General features: G+C 22.6%; 1 protein-coding gene across 1 annotated transcript; it reads right to left on the minus strand.

Annotated features, from left to right (window-relative positions):
- Positions 1-7,772: 7,772 nt before the first annotated feature.
- LOC129618700 (protein obstructor-E) lies at positions 7,773-22,615 on the minus strand. Its single transcript, XM_055533630.1, has 4 exons — positions 21,946-22,615; positions 9,941-10,141; positions 9,623-9,826; positions 7,773-8,660 (listed from the first exon to the last, which is right to left on the minus strand). Exons 1-4 carry the CDS (start codon positions 21,998-22,000, stop codon positions 8,407-8,409), a joined length of 714 nt encoding a protein of 237 aa, XP_055389605.1. The 5' UTR covers positions 22,001-22,615; the 3' UTR covers positions 7,773-8,406.
- Positions 22,616-23,122: the final 507 nt, after the last annotated feature.

Raw genomic sequence — 23,122 nt, forward strand, 5'->3', positions numbered from 1 at the left:
AAAACACTGAAAATATACATAGATTGTTCGGAAATTACTCGCTTTAATAAAATTCGTTCGGAAATTCATTCCGTAATAAAGAAATATCAGAAATGTCGAAGAAAACTTAAACTCAAAATCCAGCTTAAATTTTTTCGCTGCCGCTGAGATTTTTTTTTTTAAATTTTAAAATTTCAAAATGTCAGATTCAAATATTGAAGGGTTATTCAAATAAGTTCTCTTTAAGTCTTCAAATCTTATCAATCACATACGTAAACATGTTTCGTTAAAATTTTAATTTTAACTAAAATGTCATTTATGCCATTTCGAGTAACTCATTATTTAAACGTTTCAGAAATTGCAGACTACTTAAACGTAAAAAACTTTTCTGAATTGTTTGCGTACATGTTTAACGCTGGTCCGAAATTTAAGTTTTAATGTAGAAATTTGAGGCAGCGTGCATGAACCAAAACCCCACCTACTTAATTGCATCGCATATAAAATTTTAATCATGTTAAAGAGAAAATCAACTATAAATAAATTTAGTTTAATAATAGTTTTAATTTTCCTTTGAAATATTTAATACAATACATAAATTGCTCCAAAAGCGTGCTTTAAATGTTTTTTTAAGGTCTTATTTAAAAATTTCACTTAAATTGTTTTTCTAATAAATTTCAGTTTTCTCATGCTGTAAGTTATTTTTGCCGAGTTTTGATCAAAATTCAAATTTTTGGAATTTACAGTTTGAACTGTTACATTTCAACTGTTCGAAGTTTTACCGCATACGAACCTTTACTTACACATTACTCTAAAATAATTATTGAATAAATTAAAACAAAAACATTTTTTTTAAGGTTATAAGGAAATTTTTTTTATTTCGAAGAAAACTAAAATTAAATAATTTTGTCTTTTTATTGTTAATTCAAAAAATTTCTAAGGAATAAAATGTAAGAGCTAAATTAGTATAGAAAACTTTAAAGTTAATTAAATTCTAATTAAAGTTAAGACGAGTTGGTACTTTTTGTTATTTTTCTTTTTTTTTGTTCTGCTTTAAATGAAAAGTTTTGTAGGAAATTCCATAAGCGTAAATTTTACAAAAGCCAACATTCGAATAAATATTTTCTTATAGTTGTCAGTCGATAAAAATAGCATTTTGTTCATAGATTTTTGAGATTTCTTAAAAGTACCAAAATTTTTCAGTTTTGTTTATCTTTCGAAAAGTTTGAAAATTAATTCAAACATTGCCATAGACGTGTGTAACCAAAGGCGTGTTTTTAGAAGAAAAAATATGACTATACATCAAATTAAAAAGACTTGCCCGTAATTTCCATGTTGATTTCAAGTTTAAATATTGGAAGTTGTGAAAGGGAAGTTTCAATTCCTTTATATCAAATATATTTCAATTATATTTTAATTCTTATCTCTTGATTATTTCCGAAATCAATTCAATTTATATAAATATTGAATTGACACTACCACATGCATACACATTTAGTCTTCTATTTTTTGTTTGCACAGTTTGACCAAACATTTTGTATAAATTTTTTATTAAATTTTAGGTACAACAAACCATTAGATTTTGAAGGATTAAAAAACAAATGCTTATGTAGTTAGTGCAGATAGTGAAGGAACACCATAGATAAGTGACACAAAGGAACACATTTCTTATAACAACAAAACACGTAAAAATAAAACTTTAAAAAAAATTTAAAAAAAATTTTTCTTATACATATGGAAAGAGGTCCCACCATATTGATATAGGAAATATGTTCTTTTGGCAGAGAAAAATTTGTAAAAAAAATATTAGAAATTTTGCAAAAGAAAGAAGAAAAATACAAATTAAAATATTGGCATTACAATAAGTTATTAAAATTAAAATAAAGCAAACTAGGTGAAAGCAAAAATATATAATTTTTGTAAAAAAGAAATTGAAAAGGTTTGCTGAGAGAAAGAGTAAAAAACATAGGAAAAAAGGGATAACTAAAATAGAGTATTGAAAGAAGAAGAAATAAAAAGGAGGAACTAGATTGAAAGATATTGAAATAGGAAATGAAGAAAAAATTACTAAAAGACAAGCTGGAGAGGCTAAAGATAGAAACAAATAAATTAAATAAGTGAAAAAATAGAGAAGTAGAAATTAAAATAGTAGAAAAAAGGAATAAGAAAAAGAAGATATAAAATAAAAGAAGAAATTGATAAAGATACAACGAAGTTGTAAGAAAAAATAAAAGTTAAAATTGGAATTTTTTTATTAAATTATAATAAAAAATAAAGAAATAGAAACAAATATGGGGACAAAAATAGAAAAAAAAAGATAGAAAAGATTAAGAAACAAGAATTAAATAGAAACAGAAATATTGAAACAATAAAAAAGGTACAGATATCAGAAAATTGAATAAAAACATAGAGGAAGAAGGAAATCAAAGAAGAAAATAAGGAGATCAAAGAATAGAAATTGAAGGAAAAAATAAGAAAAAATTAGAAAAGAAAAATAAGTGTAAGAAATAGTAAAAAAAGACATAGAAAAGGAAAAACTAAGAAAGTATAAAGGACATGAAGAAAAATAGAACAAGAAGAGATAAAACGCAGAAAAGAGAGGAAGAAGTAAAAGGAAAGAAATTAAGATAAGAAAAGAAGAAAATATAAAATATAAAAATCAATACAAATACATGTATAGTTATCAACAATTAAATTAAAATGTGTAAGGAATAGTAAAAGTAGTAAAAAAAGGAGAAAAACAAAGAAAAAATGGAAAGAAACAAATAAAAGAAGAGAAAAAAATAAGTAGCATATAAGGGAGTATAGCAGAACATACTGAATATTGTGAAGAGATATAAAAGTTAAAAAATAAGTAAAGAAATAAGGAAAGATAGAAAATAGAAGATATGAATATACTGAAATTGAATAAGAAAGATGATAAAGAAAGAAAAACGAAAACGTGAGAAATATGAAAAAGTAAAAGAAAAGTTGTAGAAATAGGGACTGAAATATAAAGAGAGAAGAAGTGAACAAGGAAAAAAGAGAGGAAAAAAGTGAGATAGAAAAAGAGCAATAAAAAAAGAGATTAAGAAAACACAGAAAGAAGAGAATACAGGAAAACAGTTTGAAATAGTAAAAGAATAAAGATAAAAAAGATAAAAAAAAAATAATTATACAACAAAGTGAGGACGTAGGAAGAAATAGAAAAATTATAGTGTTAAAAACGTTACACATTTAAAATTAGCACAAATATATAAAAAACTCATCTCAAGCGTTAATTGTTATATAGAACAATTTTAATATTCATCAAATAATTTTTGTCATGTTAACCAATTAATTATTATATTAGTTGAGCTACAGAATCTTTAAAAAAGTTAAAAAAGATTTTAAAAGAGATAGAAAGAATTAAGAAAAAGGAAGATAGAAAAATTATTTAGAAGATATTTAAAAATAGAATAATGTGAAAATAATAGAAACGAATAATAGAAAGAGTAAGTTTTGGAAAAAGAAATTTACAACAGTAAATATTGGATAAAATTATAGATGACACAAAATAGATTACCGAGAGCGAAGTTTGTTAATAACTAAATTATTTAGAACATGGAAAACGAAGAAATTAAGAAGTATACATAGAAGAGATCAATATTTAAGACATTTAAGAAATAAAGTTAAATATGAGATAATGAAAGATTCTTTAGTTAGAAAAGTACAGTAAGTAATAAAAAAAAAGCTTAAACATGAAATTGTAAAATAGACAAAAAAGTTTTTGAATAGAGTATAACAACTATAAAATAATTAAGGTATAAAATAATAGGAAAGAAAAAAGAAATAGAAACACAAAAAAATTTCAGTTGAATGTAGATGTGAACATTAGATAATGAAAATAAACTCTTAAGTACAAACATAAAAAAAGTAAAGGTTGGTGAAGAAATTGAAAACAAAGCAACAATAGAAAATTGTTTGAAGAATGAAAAGAAAAATAGGAGATAGAAATATGAAATAATGATAAAGAAATGAAAAATAATGAAATAGAAATATCAAAACGAAGAATAAAGAATCAATCATATAACGTGTTCAAAGGAAGAGCAAAATAATGAAACCATAAAAAGTAAACACAATTTATTGGAAATAGAAAAAATAAGGTTTCAATAACAAAAAATTAAGATATTTAAAAATAAAAAATGTCAGAGAAAAATCATGAAATAAGGAAAAAATAAACAAAGTGAAATTTCAGAATATAAATGAAAATAGAAGTAGTAGAAATGAAAAAGTTTAAATTTTGAAAAATGTGAAAGTAGAAATTCATTGTAAAGCTTAAACTAAATGAATTTAATTGATAAGAGTTGATGCAGGAACCTTGGTATAAAGAGAATATCAGTATGTATGAAAAATATAGAAAAAGAGAAAGTTTTAAGTTTTGAAGTGAATGAATCTGTTTTACAACTTAAATTTAAGAAATTACATCGAAAATAACAAAAAAACAAGAAGTAAAATAGAAGTAAGAAAACTAGACTATTAAATTCAGAAAAGAAAAGTATAAATAACTGTAGAAAATAACAAATTGAAGAAAGTTTAGAATAAATATGAGAGAATAAGAAGCAAATGTAAAAGACAGAATAGTGACAGGATAGCTGAAAAATGTGAAGTGATTTAGAATTTGAAAATAAGTTGAAGTCAAAAAATTAAAAATTGTAAAAATAATTTGAAGATTTATTGTCTTATGGTTTCCACCATAAATTTTCAGAATCATTATAAAAAATATAAGAGAATTAAAATTCACAACGGAAATGAATTGAAGAATAGTATAGATAATAGAAAAAGATTATAGTTCTACTCGTTTTTTGATTTAAGAAGAAAAATGAAAAATATTATAGAACTTTAATAAAATAGAAAAGTGTATGAAAATAGAAAATATACTTGAAGATAGGAAAAATAGTGGAAAAATAGATAAAAAGAAAGTGATAGTTAGAAATTTTTAGATAACAGAGAAAGAGATCTAATAAGAAGAAATATGAAGGAAATTATATAAATATGTAGTTAGAGAAGGAAAAGAAATAAAGAAGTTTAAAATAATTGAGAAAAAATAATGAAGATAATTAGAAAAAAGAAAGTAGAAATTAAATTTCAGATAAAGAATTGTGAAAAGTAAAATATTTTATATAAAAGATTCAGATAAGATTTTAATTATATAAATTGAAATTTATTGATTATAAGGAAGGGAGCATAATGTATATATACAAAAAATATATATATATATCTAGAAAAATAAATTTTTAAAAATTAGTGGAATGAAAAAATTAAGATTAAGTAAAAAGTAAAAGTTGAGATAAATATAAATAAAAGTATTCAAAGAAAAAACGAAAGAAATAGTAAGAGTAGAAAAGAAGAAAATGTTTTTTAAAATGAAAAAAGTGAAAATACAAAATAACTTAATTTTAACAGTGAAAATTGTAAGAAATAATAATGATATGCTAGAGAAGAAGAGCGTTACAATAGAAGAGTTAGAAATAAATTTGGCATCACTTTATTCACCAAGGAATAAGAAAAATTTGATAAATAAAAAAATATAAACATGCAGTGTGAATAATGCCTCATCTAAAGTTTTATACCTTAATTATTTTAATATCTAAACCAGAAATTGTAACCGATACAAACGTATAAAAAGATTTTGATATAGAACTAGACAAAAATATTTGCAATGCATTAAAAAGTAATAAAATGTAAAGAAAAATACAATCAAAGTAAAGATAAATTGTTATACTATAGTCATTAAAGTAAGAAAAAGTAAAAGTGTAACAGATTATGAGAACGTTTGGAAAATATAAATTAAACTTGCTTGGAGTGCATCACTTTTTCGAGAGAAAAATTTAATCTACATTTAATCAACAGAAAAATTAACCTCAAATAAATTGAATTCACATTTTTTTCAAAAATTCTGCATACTATTGTATACAAAAAAAAATTGTAAGAATTAAAAATGATGTGAAATGATTTGCATATGCGCCATGCGGTCTCAAACCAAACTAAAACACCATACGAGTATAAAATGATTAATTGATTTTTGAAAAAAAAAACTAATGAAATTTCGTATGATAGAGAAAATTGTGATTTGTTCGAATGTTGGCATTTAAAGCGTTGAAAAATGGCTACAAGTATAATTGTTATTTACAAGTATTTTTTAAGAAACAAAAAATTAAATATTAAATACATAAATTCTTGTTTTATAAATTGAAAATTTTAGTAAAACGGTGGGCATAAAAATCGAAATTTTTAAAATTTGTATTTTTTTGTTTTTGCTTTTTTTGCGTCATAGTATCTAATTCATATGTATAGGTTATGTGTTAGAAATTACTTATATGCTATGTATATATGTATAATTGATTATTCTTGATAATCAAATTATATAATTGAAATTTAAAAACTAATTTATTATTCATAAGCCAAAATTATCAATAGAAATTTTATAAAGAAATTTTAATTATTAAATCTAAAAAATATGGCGTTTCAAATCGAAATATTTTTGTATATATTTTTGTTTCGGTAAACACATAACTTACACATGAAAAATATTTTAAATAATATTGTTTTTCAATTTAATTTTATGCTTTTGATTTATATTACATTAAATAAAATTCAGTGGCAGAAATATTATTGTTTCTTATTTTGTTTTTTTCATTGCCATAAAATTCTCTTTGACGTAACATAATTCGAATTTATAATCTAGTTTTAGATAAAACAAAAAATGAAAAGGAAAGCTAAATTAATATTAGCTCTAAAAAGTATAAGCAATAAACTGTTACCAATTACACTACAAATTTTATTAAAATTATTTAATATTGTATTTTATTAGATGAAATTGATTTGATCATTTTAAGATTTGTTCATTAAACCACCACCTAATAAAATTCAATTTGTTTCAATAAATTAATTTAGAAATAAAATTTGAGCAAATAAATTTTGAAGTGTAATCGGTAACCCAATTCATAATAAAGAAAAGTAAATATTCGAAAGTTAGAAAAGTTCGCAAAGATATAGAGAGAAAATGACAATTAATGAAAATGCTATAGTAAAGAGAAAAAAAAGAGTGAAAAGAGAGAAAGTTATATTGTTTCCCTTTTTTTAGGAGAAAAATAGAGAAATGAAAAAGAAAGAAAATAGAAAGATATTTTTTTTTTTTTGCTTTAAATTTAATTTTTTTTTTCTGTCTATCTTACACTAAAGTTATTATTTATCAACAGTTCTTTTATAAAAATGATGTATGTATATTTAAATTATATAGATAGATATCTATATACTATAGGTATATAAATATTTTGAGTACAGATAATTAAGCATAAAATTTAAAATAATTAATTTTTGTTTTAATTTTTTGATTTTTAAAAATTTTTAAATTTCTTGTTAAAAAGATTTTACAACGACTTCATTAAAAATTAATTATAAAATAATAATTTAATTATAAACGTTTGAATTTTTATAATTTTCTGATGTTATAAAACAAGTCATGTGAACGTAATATAGGAATATGAGTGAATTATACAATAAAATTAATACCGGATCAGGAGCAATTGGAGTTTTTTTTTTTTTTGGAATAAGACTTAAACATTTGTTTATGGAATTGTTAAATTTTAAAGGTTGATCTTAAAAATGTTTGTCTTAATGATAGTTTCGACTTATAATATTTTAATTTTAAATTTCAAAATGGCGCTGAAAGACATGTAGTGCCATAAAAATAGACTTGATTTTAATAGAAATATCATAATAATCATTTAATTAACACATTGTTGACCGGCAATTTTCGACATGTTTTTTAAATTAATATATATATATATATTGTTAAAATAATGGTGAGTTATTTGTTACCGCTTGTTACAATGTGTTAACAAAGCACAATTATTTTATTGAGCATTTTATTCTGAAATTAATTAAATGAGTCGCTGATTGAGTTTTAAAAAATGTAAGAATCAAGTAAAAAGTATTTTAAAATAATTTCTAATTTTGAAATATTAAAAAATTCCAATACAAATTTAATAGCATTCTACTTAATATTTCAAAAAATTATTTAAATTAATAAAATTTTAAATAATTAAAAATAAAAACAAATTCACTTGAGACTTAATAATTGCTGTAGTCTATATGTATAAACTATTGCACATTATGTGTAAAAAATAAAAAAATTAAAATCAAATAATTAATTATTAGAAGAAAAAAAATTTTTTTTGAAAAAAAAAAAACTTAATAATAATTAAAATTTTTCACAGCTGAATGAAGTTTTTATCATCATCATAACTATATAAAATTATTAAAAATATTTTTAGTTATTATTTTAAGAATATTTTAAAAAATAATCTTAAAATATATTTTTATCATTTCACTTCTAAATTATAACAAAATAAAAATTTTACAAAAAAAGGAATAATAGAAACACAAAAAAAAAAAAATTAAAGATTCTTAATTCTTTTTCTCATCAGCCTCCTTATACCAATCTTCACAACCCCGTACATTTTCAGGTGCATCACAGCGTTGTGTTTCTTCATTATATACTTCACTAACTTGACAACCTAAATCACGTGGTTCAACACCATTTAAGCACACATAGAATTTTTGACAATCGGTTGGATGCGGGAATTTCGGATGAGCTACTGCTTGACCTGATGGATCTAATGGAGCACTTTTGGGACACTCAAAACCATCACTCAATTTTTCTGGTTGTTAAAGAAAAAACGAAACAAAAAATAAATTTTAATTAGAATTTTGACAGCATAATTATTGTGAATATTTATGGCATTCAAATATTATTTATAAATTTTAAATAAATATTTGTAAAAATTTAATTTTCTTATAAAAATATTGTTATAATTTATTATTAATATAATTATATAAGTTTTTTATTAATTTATTTTAGTTCGTGTATATATGTACATGTTCGTACATACATCTATATTCGGGTATTGTAATTTCTATGGCACTTTCGAACCTTGAATATAATTTGCCAGTGTTCAATTGTCAGTCAATTTGAAATTATTGCAAATAGCTAAGAATAATATAGAATTACAGTAATACAAATAGATGCATTTTTTTTGGAAAAACTAATGTTAGTAAAAATAAACAATAAATGAAAACATTTGTTCACCAAATTAGTTCGAAAATCAGTTCAACTAAAATCAATCTTAGAAATTACTTTGTGTGAAATGTTTTACCTTTTTAATTAATACATCTTTCTGATAAATATACACATATTAATTTAAAACATATAATGGCATTTCTCAATTATCAATTTAATTTGATTGTTTATGTGATTCGATGCCGTATTGCAGCACACTTTACAAACTTAAACAATTTGTAGTGTGAGTGTTTATTTTTTTAATTAACATTCTGGTTTCATTCGAAATAATTATTATAGAATAAAAAGTTTCTCTGACTTCTAAAACAAAAGTAATACATGTATTGATAAAACAATGCAACTTATGAGTTGTAATTGCTGAATTATGTGTAGTGAAACAGTATTGTTGCATATTTGAAGTTATGATTTTTTCGACTTATATAATTATGGAAAATAACCCGTCCGTTGCAGACATTTTTTTTTGTGTAATTTTTAATTATATTATTAATTTATTTTTTACAAAATTCAAATTTTGTCAATTTAATTTTACTTTAAAACTCTTACTTCCTGTTTCTTGGCAACCTTCACGTTTTGCGGAATCTGGCCAAACACATGTACCAGAATATTCATCGAAATGTAATCCAGCTGTACATTTATTTTCGATAGCATCACCATCAATACAGTTATAGAAAATATTGCATACTGTTGCATCTGGATGAGCAAAGAAACCATTACGTCTTGGACATAAAGCATTTGATTTTGGTGGTTCTATTTATAAGAAAAAAGAATTTATTTAAATTAATTCAATGTCAAAGTATATTATACCAATTAATTTGTATAATATATAAGGATAAAAATATTTAAATAAAAAATAAAACTTACGAAGTTCTGTTCTATCACCACAATCAATATTGAATGGTTGATCACATTTGTTTACTTTTCTAATTGATTCATCGAATACTAAACCATCTGGACACAGTTTTTCATGTGCTACTCCATCTTTACATTCATAATATTTATCACATTGTACTGGATCCTCAAATTGACCGTTTGCTTCTGGACAAGTAAAGGCTTTTTGGGCATCTGAAATAAAAAAAAAATAAAAGAAAAAAAATCAAATAAATGTGAAACATAAATATTTATGTAATTTAAATTTTTAAATAAAATTAAAATAAAACTTTATTCAAAATAAATTCAAAATTAATTTCTTTTATTGCCTAAATTAAAGAAAATTAGCTATAAAATAGATTTCCCTAATATACATTTTTGGTTCAAACGTCAAATTGACGTAAAAATTGCATTAAACTTTAACTGCTTGAACTCAATTTCCATATTTAAAATTAGTTCAAATTTGAAATTGTTTTAAGCATTTAAGCAATTGTTTTAAGCATCTTTGTTTTAAGCAAGAGAAAGGATTAAACATTTCAGATTCTTAAAAGATTTTATAAGAATGTGTTCAAGTTTGGTAACTGATGATAATAATAAGAATAATAAGTATACTACTTTGAGAATTTGTTAGAAAAGTAAGTATCTCTTTAGTTTTTGAACAAGTATCATTATATGCTATCAGAAATTCAAAAGTTAGTTTTTGTTTATACATACGACATAATCTAAGATTTAATCTGAGTCTGATGAAAGCCGGATTTGTAAACACTGTTTGACATCAGACTTTGTTTCAGATTTCTCTTATCATTAAATGTCAGATTTTTTGAAATAATGGCATCAATTAATTTTTAACTAAAGTTTTATGTAGCAGTGAGCCGAGTTTTACTTTGAGTATAATTGTCAAAGCTACTTTTAAAATTTTCTGTGATATGTAAATACTCGTGAGACTTTATCGTAGATCCAATCTGTCGTATACGTTAATAGTACCTTTCAATTTTATTTTCTTTACATGCTGCTTTATTGACGGAAAAACAATGCTGTCATTTTCGCCTTAAATATCTATTACCTCTTAAATCTTACAAAGAAGTGATTTGAATTTATTAGTCAAAATAGTTTCAAATTATTTTATAAATTTTTTCTATTGTAAAAACCATAAAAATGAAAATTATTGACAAATAATTAATTCATTACAAAACAAGATCTACTTTACATCTAACTATTGTAAAATTTCATATTGTATCTGTGCATATAAAATAAGCACTAATTTAAATTTCAAATTGATTTTTAGGTGCACCACTTAATATTATGCTACCTATGTAGACATTAAAAAATATTTAATATTAACCATTTACAAATATGAGTGTGTAGGTATTAAAGTTAAAATTGAATCAGCTACAAATCTATTTATATTATATATATATATATATATATATTAATAATGACGATCAATTTGAGAAATACTTAAGAAATGCAATGTACTAGACATTATAACTGTAATGAATAGATACGGGTGTAAACACTGAAATCGTTTTAAGCTTACCACCATTGTATATTAAATAATTTTTTTTTTTTATTTTTAAATAAACACACCTTAAAATTTTTTCAACATAAACATGCATATTATATTTATACTTGTATGTTTATATATATATTTCTGTATATATAAATGTTCACTTGTAACAGTGCCTTTGTTCATTATAATGATATTTTTAAGTGAAAGTTGTTCATAGATTTTGTTTATATGTAAGAAGACCTTCGGATGTGAAAGTATCATTTTCCTGTATTACAACTCAACTTTTGTTACAATTTATATAAGTACATAGTATAGGAAAATGATTGAGGTGTGTAGAAACAAATAATAATGGTATGAAATTACTCTTTACTTCATTGTATGTAGTATATGTATGCATATAACAAGTAAAAATTTTGATTAATTATTGAAATTTAAGTTTGTCGCATTTTAATTTTTTTTTACGTGAAGTAATAATAATAAAAACTAAATGAGTAGCAATAGAGAAAAAAAAAATATTTTGAAATTATCTACTTTTAATAAAAGGTTATCCAAATACCCCTAAAGAGAAGAAAGTAAATATTAAATTTTAAACACTTTTTCTTTTACATTAAAATTTTGCTCAATAATGTGCAAACATTAACGTACACTGTAATTTCATTCACCTTGTTTTTCAAATAGCAAATTTTTCTGTGAATATTGTTGAAAATTAATAATTAATTATTTAAAAGATTTTGTGTAAAACAAAATTAAGTTGAGAAAAATAATAATAAAGCAATTCTTTTTAAAAATTTCACATATGGGTGTATAATTATAATTTAACGCCCTTTCTCTATCAAGCTATGTGTATAATATGTTAGTGGGGTTTGATATACACCTGTTTTGAATGTATAATGTATTCATTTTAAATATCTTATGTGTTAACAATATTATTTAACTTTTAAATCAAAAATTATTATAGACTTAAGAAAAATATCTAAATTTTTACCAAATTTTCAAAAAGTTTTCCTTCATTATTTTATTGCAAATAAAATTGTATCATAACCGTATATCACTAATTGTTGTGGAACATTTACGACAAAAGTCTTTAGCAATGATTTATTTGATACACTTTAAAAAGGCACATCAAATTATAGCTGGTTCAGCAGAAAACTGATCATATTTCCGAAGCAAAAGTCATCTGATCCAGTTTGACCATGTGTTAAAGAGAAAATAGGGAAGGTATGTCAATAGTAGAAGAATTGACTAAAACACTTAATTGCTTCGAGGAAACTAGAATTTTTATGAAAATGTGGTTGGAGCCAAATGTGTTATTTTGAGTAAAAATTTGAAATCGAGAAACGAAAACAATACTATAAGGGTATTACTATATTGTGATTTAAAATTGGCTCATTAAAATGTTTAAACGAAAACTCCGGCAACGCAATAATTTAATTTACTATCGAAAAATTCTAATAGTGTGTGTAAATGAATCACATTTATAAAAAATAAGTTTTATTGTAATTTGCAAGAACATCTCCAACAATAATACAAATTGTCGTAATACATAATATTACGACAATTTGTATTATTGTTTATTTTTTTGGACCTTTTTTTGTATGCATTATTTATTTTACTATTGGATTTTTTAATTTAATCACATAATTAAAATTCCAAATAAACTGAATTCGTCTATATATATATGTATATGTATATGTATATATATGTATATATATATATATATATATATATTTATAGAATGACGTTATACAAGTATGTTGCCAATAATTTCGGTAATAATTTTTTGATAATTTAGGTTGTGGATATGATTATAATATGCTCAAGCTAAAACATTTAAAATCACAGATTTTCCCTTCATTCAAACAAATATTTAGAACCCGGGAGCTGTTCAACAAAGAGTAACAACTACTAAGCACTTGTTTTACAGGTAATGGATAAAATTTTATTTTTGCTTTCGTAATTAATTATATTTGAGCTCTAATTTTCAATAAAAAAAGCTAGTGCAAGTAAAAATTTTTAAATTTTTTTAATCAATTTTTTTTCAAAGAATTTGTTAAAAGTTTGCTTTCTTTTTTCTAAATAAGCAATGAGAGCACTGAACGTTTTTCTACACCTCAACAGTAAGTTTTTTCCAGTAAAACATGAGATGAATATTAACTTTAATGAAAAAAAATTAAACACACTAGCCTCTTTAAAGAAAAATCTCCAAAATATTTTGCATCATTTTGCGAAACCCATTTTATTAGAATATGAATATAAGTAACTTAATAATATTTAAATATATACATACATTGTACATAATAATATATAAAGATGAATTTGTGTATATATCACATTTCATGCGACTCAATACCAATAACAGCATGCAAACACATAAATTATTTTATTAATTGTGTTTTACATTAAAACATGTCACAATCACATACAATTTATGCACATAGTATAATGTAAAATAATATATATGTATATCATAATATATGTGTATACCAAGTCAATATTTCATAATTAAAGTTTGTTATGCGCAAGTTATTATTTTTATTGTTACCAACTATGTAGTATGCGAAGTTTTTTTTTCTTTTAAAATCTTACAAACTCCAAATGTGGTAAACACTTATAAAATGTTATGTTAAAGTTAAGTGACTTATGCCTTAAATGCGAGTATAAAATACTTGAAATATTTTGTTGATTTGTAGATGAGTTTTGAATTGTGTAATTTATTGCATTTTATTCAAGACTCTTATAAGGTACATATGTACATACATACGTATACATACAACAAAAATAGTAATAAAGTATGTTTATCAGTTTATATAAAATATAATAAAAAACAAAACTTATTACGAAAAAATTTAATTATTATAAATTTAATAAAATTTTATGTACACACATACAAACTTCTTGTATTAAAAAGGCGGAAATTCATTTTAAAGTTTTTGTTTTTTTTTTAAATGGGAACTTTGACACATATGTGTATATGAAAAATACGTAAATAATTTGTTTTTTCAATTTAATTATTATTTTAACACCTAAACAATTTAAAACACTTTTGCTATTTAATTTTTGAACAATAAAAATATAAAGTTTGTAACTATAATTATATGTTTGACGTTACAACAACAAATTATTTACATACAAATATTACATTAAAAATTGATAGTTCTTTGTATAAGTACATTCATATGCTTACATATTAAGAAGCAATTTTATTAAAATTATCAGAATACAATGTCATTTCCTTAATCAACTTTCATGAAAACAATTGAATAGGAATTACAAGTAAATTAAAATTTTTTCCGATTTGGATTCACAATAATGTATAGAATTCTTAGAATTCACAACGACTACAATGACAACTGACAGAAGTATTTATCAAATAATTTTCATTTTAATTTAAAATATACGAAAAACTATTACATACTCTTAAATCACAATATATAGAGGGCATTTTGATAAAAATTTATTTAACACTTGCAATTTGATTTAAAATTATAAGTTTGTAACAAATTTCAATATAAAAATATTTTTGATTTATTAATAGAGTTAAAATCGAATCTCAATCATTCGAAATCAAAATTCGATCAAAATAAATACGAGTAATGGAAACAAAATTTTTTAAGTTTCGCCCGTGTATACTTAAAAAAAAAAAATTAGAAATATTAAACTTTGAAAGCGAATTATTGAGCGTAACAATCATAAATAAAATTTTTTCCTACCGCTATCAAAAGCCCATTCAATCTTAACTTTTATCTTAACTTCTATAAAATTCAATTGTCTATATATGTACATATGTTTATTAGTAATATTAATTAAGTATAATTTATATGCAAGAATGTACATATGAGTATAGTTTCAAATTCAACATAATATATTGCATTTACAAATTTACAATCTTTATAACAAGTTTACAAAAAATACAAATATTGAACTCGATACCCATATAATTATTACCATTTTGGGCAAAAGAATTATCGATACAATAATTATGATATTAAAGCATTTTTAAAAAAATAATTTATTAATAAGAAGATAACCTTGAAAACGTTAATTACTTTATATGGAGAATAAAACTTACAATTTTTTTTTGGGTTTTACTGCAATAAAAATATTGTATCATTTTTTTATGTCAAATTAAAAATTTTTTTTCATTTTTATATTGACTAAAATAGATAAAAATTATTAAATATTAATATGAAATTTATAATTTCATGAAATTCACGCATATTTTAATTGACAATTCTAAAATAGTTTATTAATACATTGCTTCATTTAAATTTGTTTTGGATTCTGCAAATTTATAGAGAGATAATTTGCACAAAAAATGTTGACATTGATTTAAATACGACAACAACTTATTTCAAAGAACAAAAAATGCTATATGGAAAAAAAAATTGAGATCATTTTATGTCGTTGCGATTGCGTTATATAAAGAAGATATTTTTGATAAAATGACATTTACATCTTGCATGCATATGACCCCGCCAAAGGCGACACCTATTAAATATAAGAAACATAAAAAAATGTAACAAATCTTTCACATCAACAAAAATAATTAATTATTTTTTTTTATCAACAAAAAATAACTTTTTTGTTGGTATGAAGGTATAATATCTTGCATGTAGTTATAATCTTTTAGGTTCTGATCTTCTATGCCGCTGTTTTACTCGGAAAGTGAGAAGAAGGTTAGTAACTGTCATATATTCGTATAACGTAATATTTGAGAAAGGAGAATTATTTAATATTGCGCATCTTCTTTTATAAAAAATTTATTAACTTTGTTTTTGAAAGTGAAACGTTCAGTCGATAATTTCGACGATAATTTGAGAGTAACCTTATTGGAAAAGTGAAACATCCATTAGAAAATACTGAGAATTCTGATTTCAAAGTGAAATAAAAAGTGAGTAAAAAAGTGAGATACACGATCAGGCATTTAATATTGTTGTTTCATAAGGGAACAAATTATTATAAAAATGTCAAATAATTTAAAATTTTAATATATGTAATTATTTTTAATATAATCGTAATATTTTCAATAAGAAATAAAATTTCAAAGTTAATTAAAAATTAATAAAAAGTTTTATTATTTATTTTTTTAAACGATGCGATTTCGCATTCATTTCATTAAAGTTCATTAAGTTCATTAAAGTTCATTTTCTTTTTTACTTAGCATACCAAAATGACACATTTACATTTTTAAGTTTAAAAATAATATTAAAATTTACAATTACTTAAATATTCAAAAAAAAAAAAAACAAAAAACGTACAAAATCTGCATCAAATCTCTATTAAATAGATTTATTTAACATAAAAATTCAATAAAAATTATATAATCTCGTAAAAAATTATTTTTAAATAAAAAATTCCAATATTATGTAATTAATTTAAAAAAAAAATTCACCTTTGTGTGACGAAAACCAGTAAAATAAGAAAAAAAAAAATTTTTTTTTTTGTTTTAGTTGTCTCCATTTTCTGCATAAATTTCATTTTAAAAATCATAAAAATCAAAGAAGAAAAATAAATAAATGTGAAATAATCGTAAACAACAGCAACACTCCTAAAAAACGGGTTACTGATACCGTTATATACATTTAATGTTATTTCATAATTTTACGATGTTAAATTTAAAATTGAATTTTTTTATTTTTGTTCTTGTTTTTGTTTTTGTTTGCTATGTATTTTTTTCTGTTTTTTTTTGTTTTGCCTTTTATCTTGTATAATATTTTAAAAAAATAAATTAGTCCTGAATTTTTTATAAAAACTATGAGTTTATCTAAGAAATTAATTTTTTTTTTAAGATAATGTTGTAAATAAAAAAATTCTGCAATCCTAGCTTCGTATAAATATTTTTAGCTTAGATATTCGACGGGTTTAATTAAAATTACATAAAAGGGCTCAATATTTTAAATATTTAAACCATTCAATTTCTTCATTTTTCAAAGTATTTTGTAAAAAATTTAAATTTTAAAATTAAATATAATTTTTAATTGTATTTTGAAGTGCACTGTATGTAAATACAATGCCTACTCAATTCAATATATCAAAACTGGAATAAAAGACAAAAGCAGTACATACATTTAAATCCGTTAGTTAATCCGTTAGGTAATTTTAGAAAATATTGTCAACAAAATACTTATGCTTAAAGATTAGTCTTGCAAAATGATGTTTTTAATATTTATGGTATACTTATTTTGAAATTAAAATGCATATAAAACTAATTTTCAGTTGACATTTGTAATTGTGCTCAATATTTATATTATTTACGTATAATATTTCTGTCATGTCACATGAAAATGTTACAATATGTATGTAAATATAATTGTAATAAATATAAATACTTATTACATAGAGAATTCAATAAAATTTTGATTAAAATTATTGTGGCAGTGTATTTATAGACTATTGTGGCAGTGTATTACATAAAAATCCATTTACTAAATTTGCAATATTTAATTATTATTAGTTAATTTGTATAATTTATGTATGTAATACATTATATTTGTAATATTATTTGCTATTACAAATATTTGAAGTAAGACTTTTTGATTATGGAATAAAAAATTGTTTAATGTAGTGGAGCAATGAGAATGTGAAATTAAAAATCGTATAAAAGTGTTACTGTTCAGTTTTTCCGATACCAAATTTAATGTAGTACAATGTTGTAGTACAATTTACAAAATTTTTTAGTTTGTTGTTTTAATCTAGAATTTTTTATTGATTTAAATAAAACCTTGTAAATAAAATTACAATTTAGTTACAAATATTATTTGAGCATTGTTTGGGAGCTCATTTTTATGTATGAAATCGTATATACATATAAATATGTTACATTGCGTGCTCGTATTATTTTATGCTCATTATAGTACGATTTTTATTAAAAACAAAAAAAAAATTAATAACAAAAATTAAAGTTTAGTTATAATAAAAACGGTGCAAAACAAAAAAAATGTTATTTTTATCGTTATAATTATAAATGTTTTGCTGTTATAATTATTAATTATAAAAATTTTAAAAAGTTAACAATCTCAAATGGTGTTTCTAAAACTGTATAATTAAATTCAAAAATATTCTATTAGATCTTGTTTTTTATGTTTTTACAGTAAACCATGACTACTAATTCCGATATGTTCGGCATAAATCTCTTTTTCATCGAATTTATTTATTGAAGGGTATCTATCGTACCTAATTCATTCGATTAGAAATTTATTTTATGGCAATGTACAGTTATTTTGCTATTATTTTGTCCAACGAATAGCGACTAATACAAAAGGCAATCACACACGTACGAACAATCGATTCATAATGGAAAATGAATAACAAATTAATTACTCAAGCAAATTATATTATTTTTTAATTACCCTTACACACATTATGAAATTTTAATGCATTTTCAAGCTTTTTTGTTCGAATTAATTTTAATTGACTGAATATTTTATTTTAATTAGATTTTTTTTATTTAAATTTTTGAATGATTTTTGAAAATTACAATTAACCTTTTTGCATTTTGCTTTGACAAATTGCAACATCACACACATGACAAGGTCTTAACTTTGAATTTAATACAAAAATGGTAATTATCAAAAACTAAAACATAAAATGACAAAACAAACAAAAAAAAACGTATTTTATATCTGTCAAATGACTTAAGTGATGACATTGACAAAGTAACTGATAATTTTCATAATGTTGCAAAATAGAAATTATACCAACTGTCAATGAAAAGGTCTTTGTTCGCAATGCATTTCATGACGAAGAAAAAAATTTTATGGTTTATACAAGTTTATTAAATTGATTTTTTTTTAAAATTGTATTACTGAAATTTTTAAAAATGATAAGTAAATTTAAGAACAATTCAAATATATATAGTACCCTATACATGTGTGTATTTAAAATAATAATTAGAAAATATGTTAAGTCCAAATGCAGAATGAATGATTAATTGTGCTTAAAATTGTAGTTTTTTAAAAACTTAGACAAAATATTCGTTTAATTGGTCAAAAATTGAAATATCATTAAAATCGCATCCATTACTACTCTGTATTTTGGTAACAAATGTGCCTACATTATAATCTACTATTGTAAGTTATTTTACATCGAACGTCAATTACAGATCTGGCCAAGTTTATGTTTTATCCATGTTAATCCGAAAACAAGATCATATTATTAAGTTTTTGCATAATCAAAAAAAAAAGCTATCTGCATGACAAGATAAGGTATGTGTTATTCTCAACAGCAGGTTTTATCCCAAAAGTGCACTACAACGGTAAATATGGACTCGTAATGAATATATTTCAACACATAGCTACATCGCCATTTGGATTTTCAAATATATTTGGTAATTGTGTCTTTGATTTAAAATTCAATTTAATTAATCGTTAAAATAAGAAATAAAATTCATTAGAACCCAACACTGTTTTTTTTATAGTAAATGCCGACTTTTTATTTTTCAAGATTGCAATCGATTATATTATAAGTTTAATATTAGAACTTCACTTGTGGGAACACCTTTTACATAGTAACGAATCACGATTTATTTGCTTTTCCCTTTTAAAAAGTCTTAACTTCGGACTGACTTTGTACATATGCATAAATAAAACTGAACAAATATTTTGAGCAAAAACATTGAAATAAAATCAAAATTTATTTATGTACGTATGTATGTAAGCAAAAACAATGTTAATTATCACATGAATGAAGAATTTTTGTCGTTTTCAATAAACCTATTTCAATTTTTTATACGCTTAACCAGCTTACGTATCCTTCAACTTTAATTCTATTTTTCTATTCAAATACAGCAGTAGATAATTCAAATAGCAGTAAATAATTGTTATGGTATTTGACTGCTTTTTATTAACGCAATAGTACAAGTTTCAATTAATTTTAATTTATGTATACCCTATTATTCAATTTCTATATATACACAAACACAATTTGAATTTTAGAGTTAATTGACATCTTAACGGTTGAATGAATATAACAACTAATTTGTGTATTTTGTCTAATATCTTTGCTACGTTTATTCACCTATGCATGCATTATTGTAATTCGGAGTTGTACTTGCAATGGTGTGCTTTGAAAAACTTTTTCATCGGCATCGAAGTATACCTATTCTTCTTTAAATCTAATTGCTAAGAAAGAAAATTTCCTTTGATTGCGAGTCAAACGTAGAGGCAACCGGATTGAATAATCAAACGAATTTTTCTTTCCTTACGGAACTCCTTTCGTCTATTTGGGTTTGGAAGAGAAATTTCCGTAAGAGCAATTTTACTTTAAATTAGTTTATGATGAAAATTATAGTTATTTCTGATTACTTTAGTTCCATCTATTTGAAGCATATTCCCTAGCATAGTTCTACTTTTCCGTTTATATTAATTCTAAAATTATCGATTCAAGTTAATTTCCAAATTATGCTACCTTTTGTGTTCAAGTTTCATTTTTTAAACTAATTTGCTTGTCATTGTATTCATAATATAATGTCATATTTCAGACAATAGAAAATAAATATTTGTGAAAAAATTACAAAAATTGGGAATATCTTTTTTAAAACTGAGTATCTTGCCTTAAGCGTGTAGCAATTCATACTAAAGCTAATACTTTTGGGAAATTTTCGCAATTGCGAAGAGAAGAATAACAAATGAAACAAGTAGATATCCAAAATTTCCAGAAAGGTTTTATATAATTCTTTCAATAATCTTCAAAAATAGCGAAATAAAAATTGGAAAAAATATGATTTTAACTCGGCTATTTATATTTATTTCAATTTTAATTAGCTATATTGTTGGACACCTTACAGTTAACTTATACGTAATACAAAAAATTTGAAAATTCATACTGTAAATGTCATACTGCCACTAAAAAGAAGATACACAGTGAAACCTACACGTAGATTAATAAATTAAACAATATCAAACTACAGTAAGTTATAAAAAAACCAAACAAAATTCCTATAAGTTGGAAATTTATTAATTGCATTGCGGCAAGCAAATTTTTAATAATTTAACGCAACATTTCTGTACAATATTTCATCACTTTCAATTACATATATCGATATAATTCTAAGCGCAACTTAACTCCAACCAAATTAATTATCCTTTCAAATTTGGTTTACATAAGTAATAAATTCTAAAAATTAGTTATAAAAATTGTAAGAATTTCCTAAATGAATAATGTTATTTACTATAAATTTGTTAAAATGTGGGAAAAGAAAATTAATTTCCCTTATTAATAGCATTAAAATGGTTAAAACTTGTAAGCACTTATTTATATTAAAAATAAATAATAAAAGTTTTGGGAACACTTGTTTTCTCAATTATAATTTAATATATTTGCCAAAATTTTTATTAATTAACACTAAAACTATAAAAATTTTGTAATTAAAATTTGCACTTAAAATGTATACTTCAATTATTTACCGTTACTTATTAATGTTATATAGAAAAAAAAATAAAAATTAAATAAATTAAAAATTTCAATATTATAAAAAAAAATTAAAACTCACTTGTTGTCACGACAAGTAATGCGGCTGCAATGGCACAAATCACGAATTTCTTCATTATATAAACTTTATTAAAGTTAAAAAAACAAAAAAAAAAACAAAAAATTTCAACTCGTTTTTCTTTTTTAATCGAATTTTGCTTCTGTTGTTGATTGCTTTGCCGTTATTTTTATTTAGTCTTCTCTCTTTCTATCCTTATTCTTCTCCTTCTTTCCTTTATACTTGACAAATTTTAAGTACTTATAATATTTTTTTTTTGTTTTTTTTCTTTCTTAATTTTTTTATTTAATTTAATTTAGGTTTTCACTTTCTTTTAAATAAAAATTAAAAAAAAAATTTCTTTTTCTAAAAAGTAAAAATTTCAATTGTGATGGCGGCGAGTGAATAATAAAAATTTAAGTGAATTTTTTTATTTTTTTGTCAATTCGCTTTAAGTGTGTATGCAAACAGAGAAGGGAAAGTTTAAGCGCACGGTTTTTTTCCAGAACTGTTGGAATTTTATTAAAATTTTCAATTGATTTTTAGTGTAAGACTTTAATTTTTCATTTATTTTAGTTTTGCGTTTTGGGGGGAAAAAAATTAAAAAAGTAAGGAAAAAAAAATTTTTTTTTACACAAAAACAAAAAAAAAATCCACCTAAAAGAAATATAACTAATCTCTTCGATGGTTTTACTTAAACTACAACCGGTTGCCCGTTTGACTCTCACTTTTGAAGACTCCCTTCTACCCAAAAACATACAAAAAAAATTGCTGATTTGGTTTATTTTTTTCTTGTTTATTTTTACTTTATTTTCAGATTTTACGAGTTTTTATTGTTTATTGTATGCTTTTTACATATTTACATATTAATGTCTATAAATATGTGTACAAACGAATTGGTACACAAAATATACACATATATATACGAACGTATTAATATTAAAAAAAAAAATGGAGACAAAGTAGGTACCTAAATATTAAAAAAGAAAAAAAAAATCATCACATAACCAGAGTTGAACATTAAGCATTACTTAATGATCTGCTTTTTTTTGTGTATTTTAACGGTATATTTATGTATAAACGAGTATTATAAAGATATTATTAAAATTTATACATAAAAATATAATGATTAACAATAATAACATACTGTATAAGTTCAACTTTTTAATAATTGCTTGGCTGTTTAGATAAGTTTTAAGCT

This window comes from Condylostylus longicornis, unplaced genomic scaffold, assembly GCF_029603195.1.
Source record: "Condylostylus longicornis isolate FDR11 unplaced genomic scaffold, ASM2960319v2 ptg000010l, whole genome shotgun sequence".
NCBI lineage: Eukaryota > Metazoa > Arthropoda > Insecta > Diptera > Dolichopodidae > Condylostylus > Condylostylus longicornis.

Excerpts from the sequence above, each read along its gene's own strand:
- LOC129618700 (XM_055533630.1), bottom strand. The coding sequence starts at position 22,000 with ATGAAGAAATTCGTGATTTGTGCCATTGCAGCCGCATTACTTGTCGTG. Across the intron at positions 9,827-9,940 it reads TGGTGATAGAACAGAACTTC|AACCACCAAAATCAAATGCT; the intron begins GTAAGTTTTATT and ends TCTTATAAATAG. Across the intron at positions 8,661-9,622 it reads AGGTTGCCAAGAAACAGGAA|AAAAATTGAGTGATGGTTTT; the intron begins GTAAGAGTTTTA and ends TTTAACAACCAG.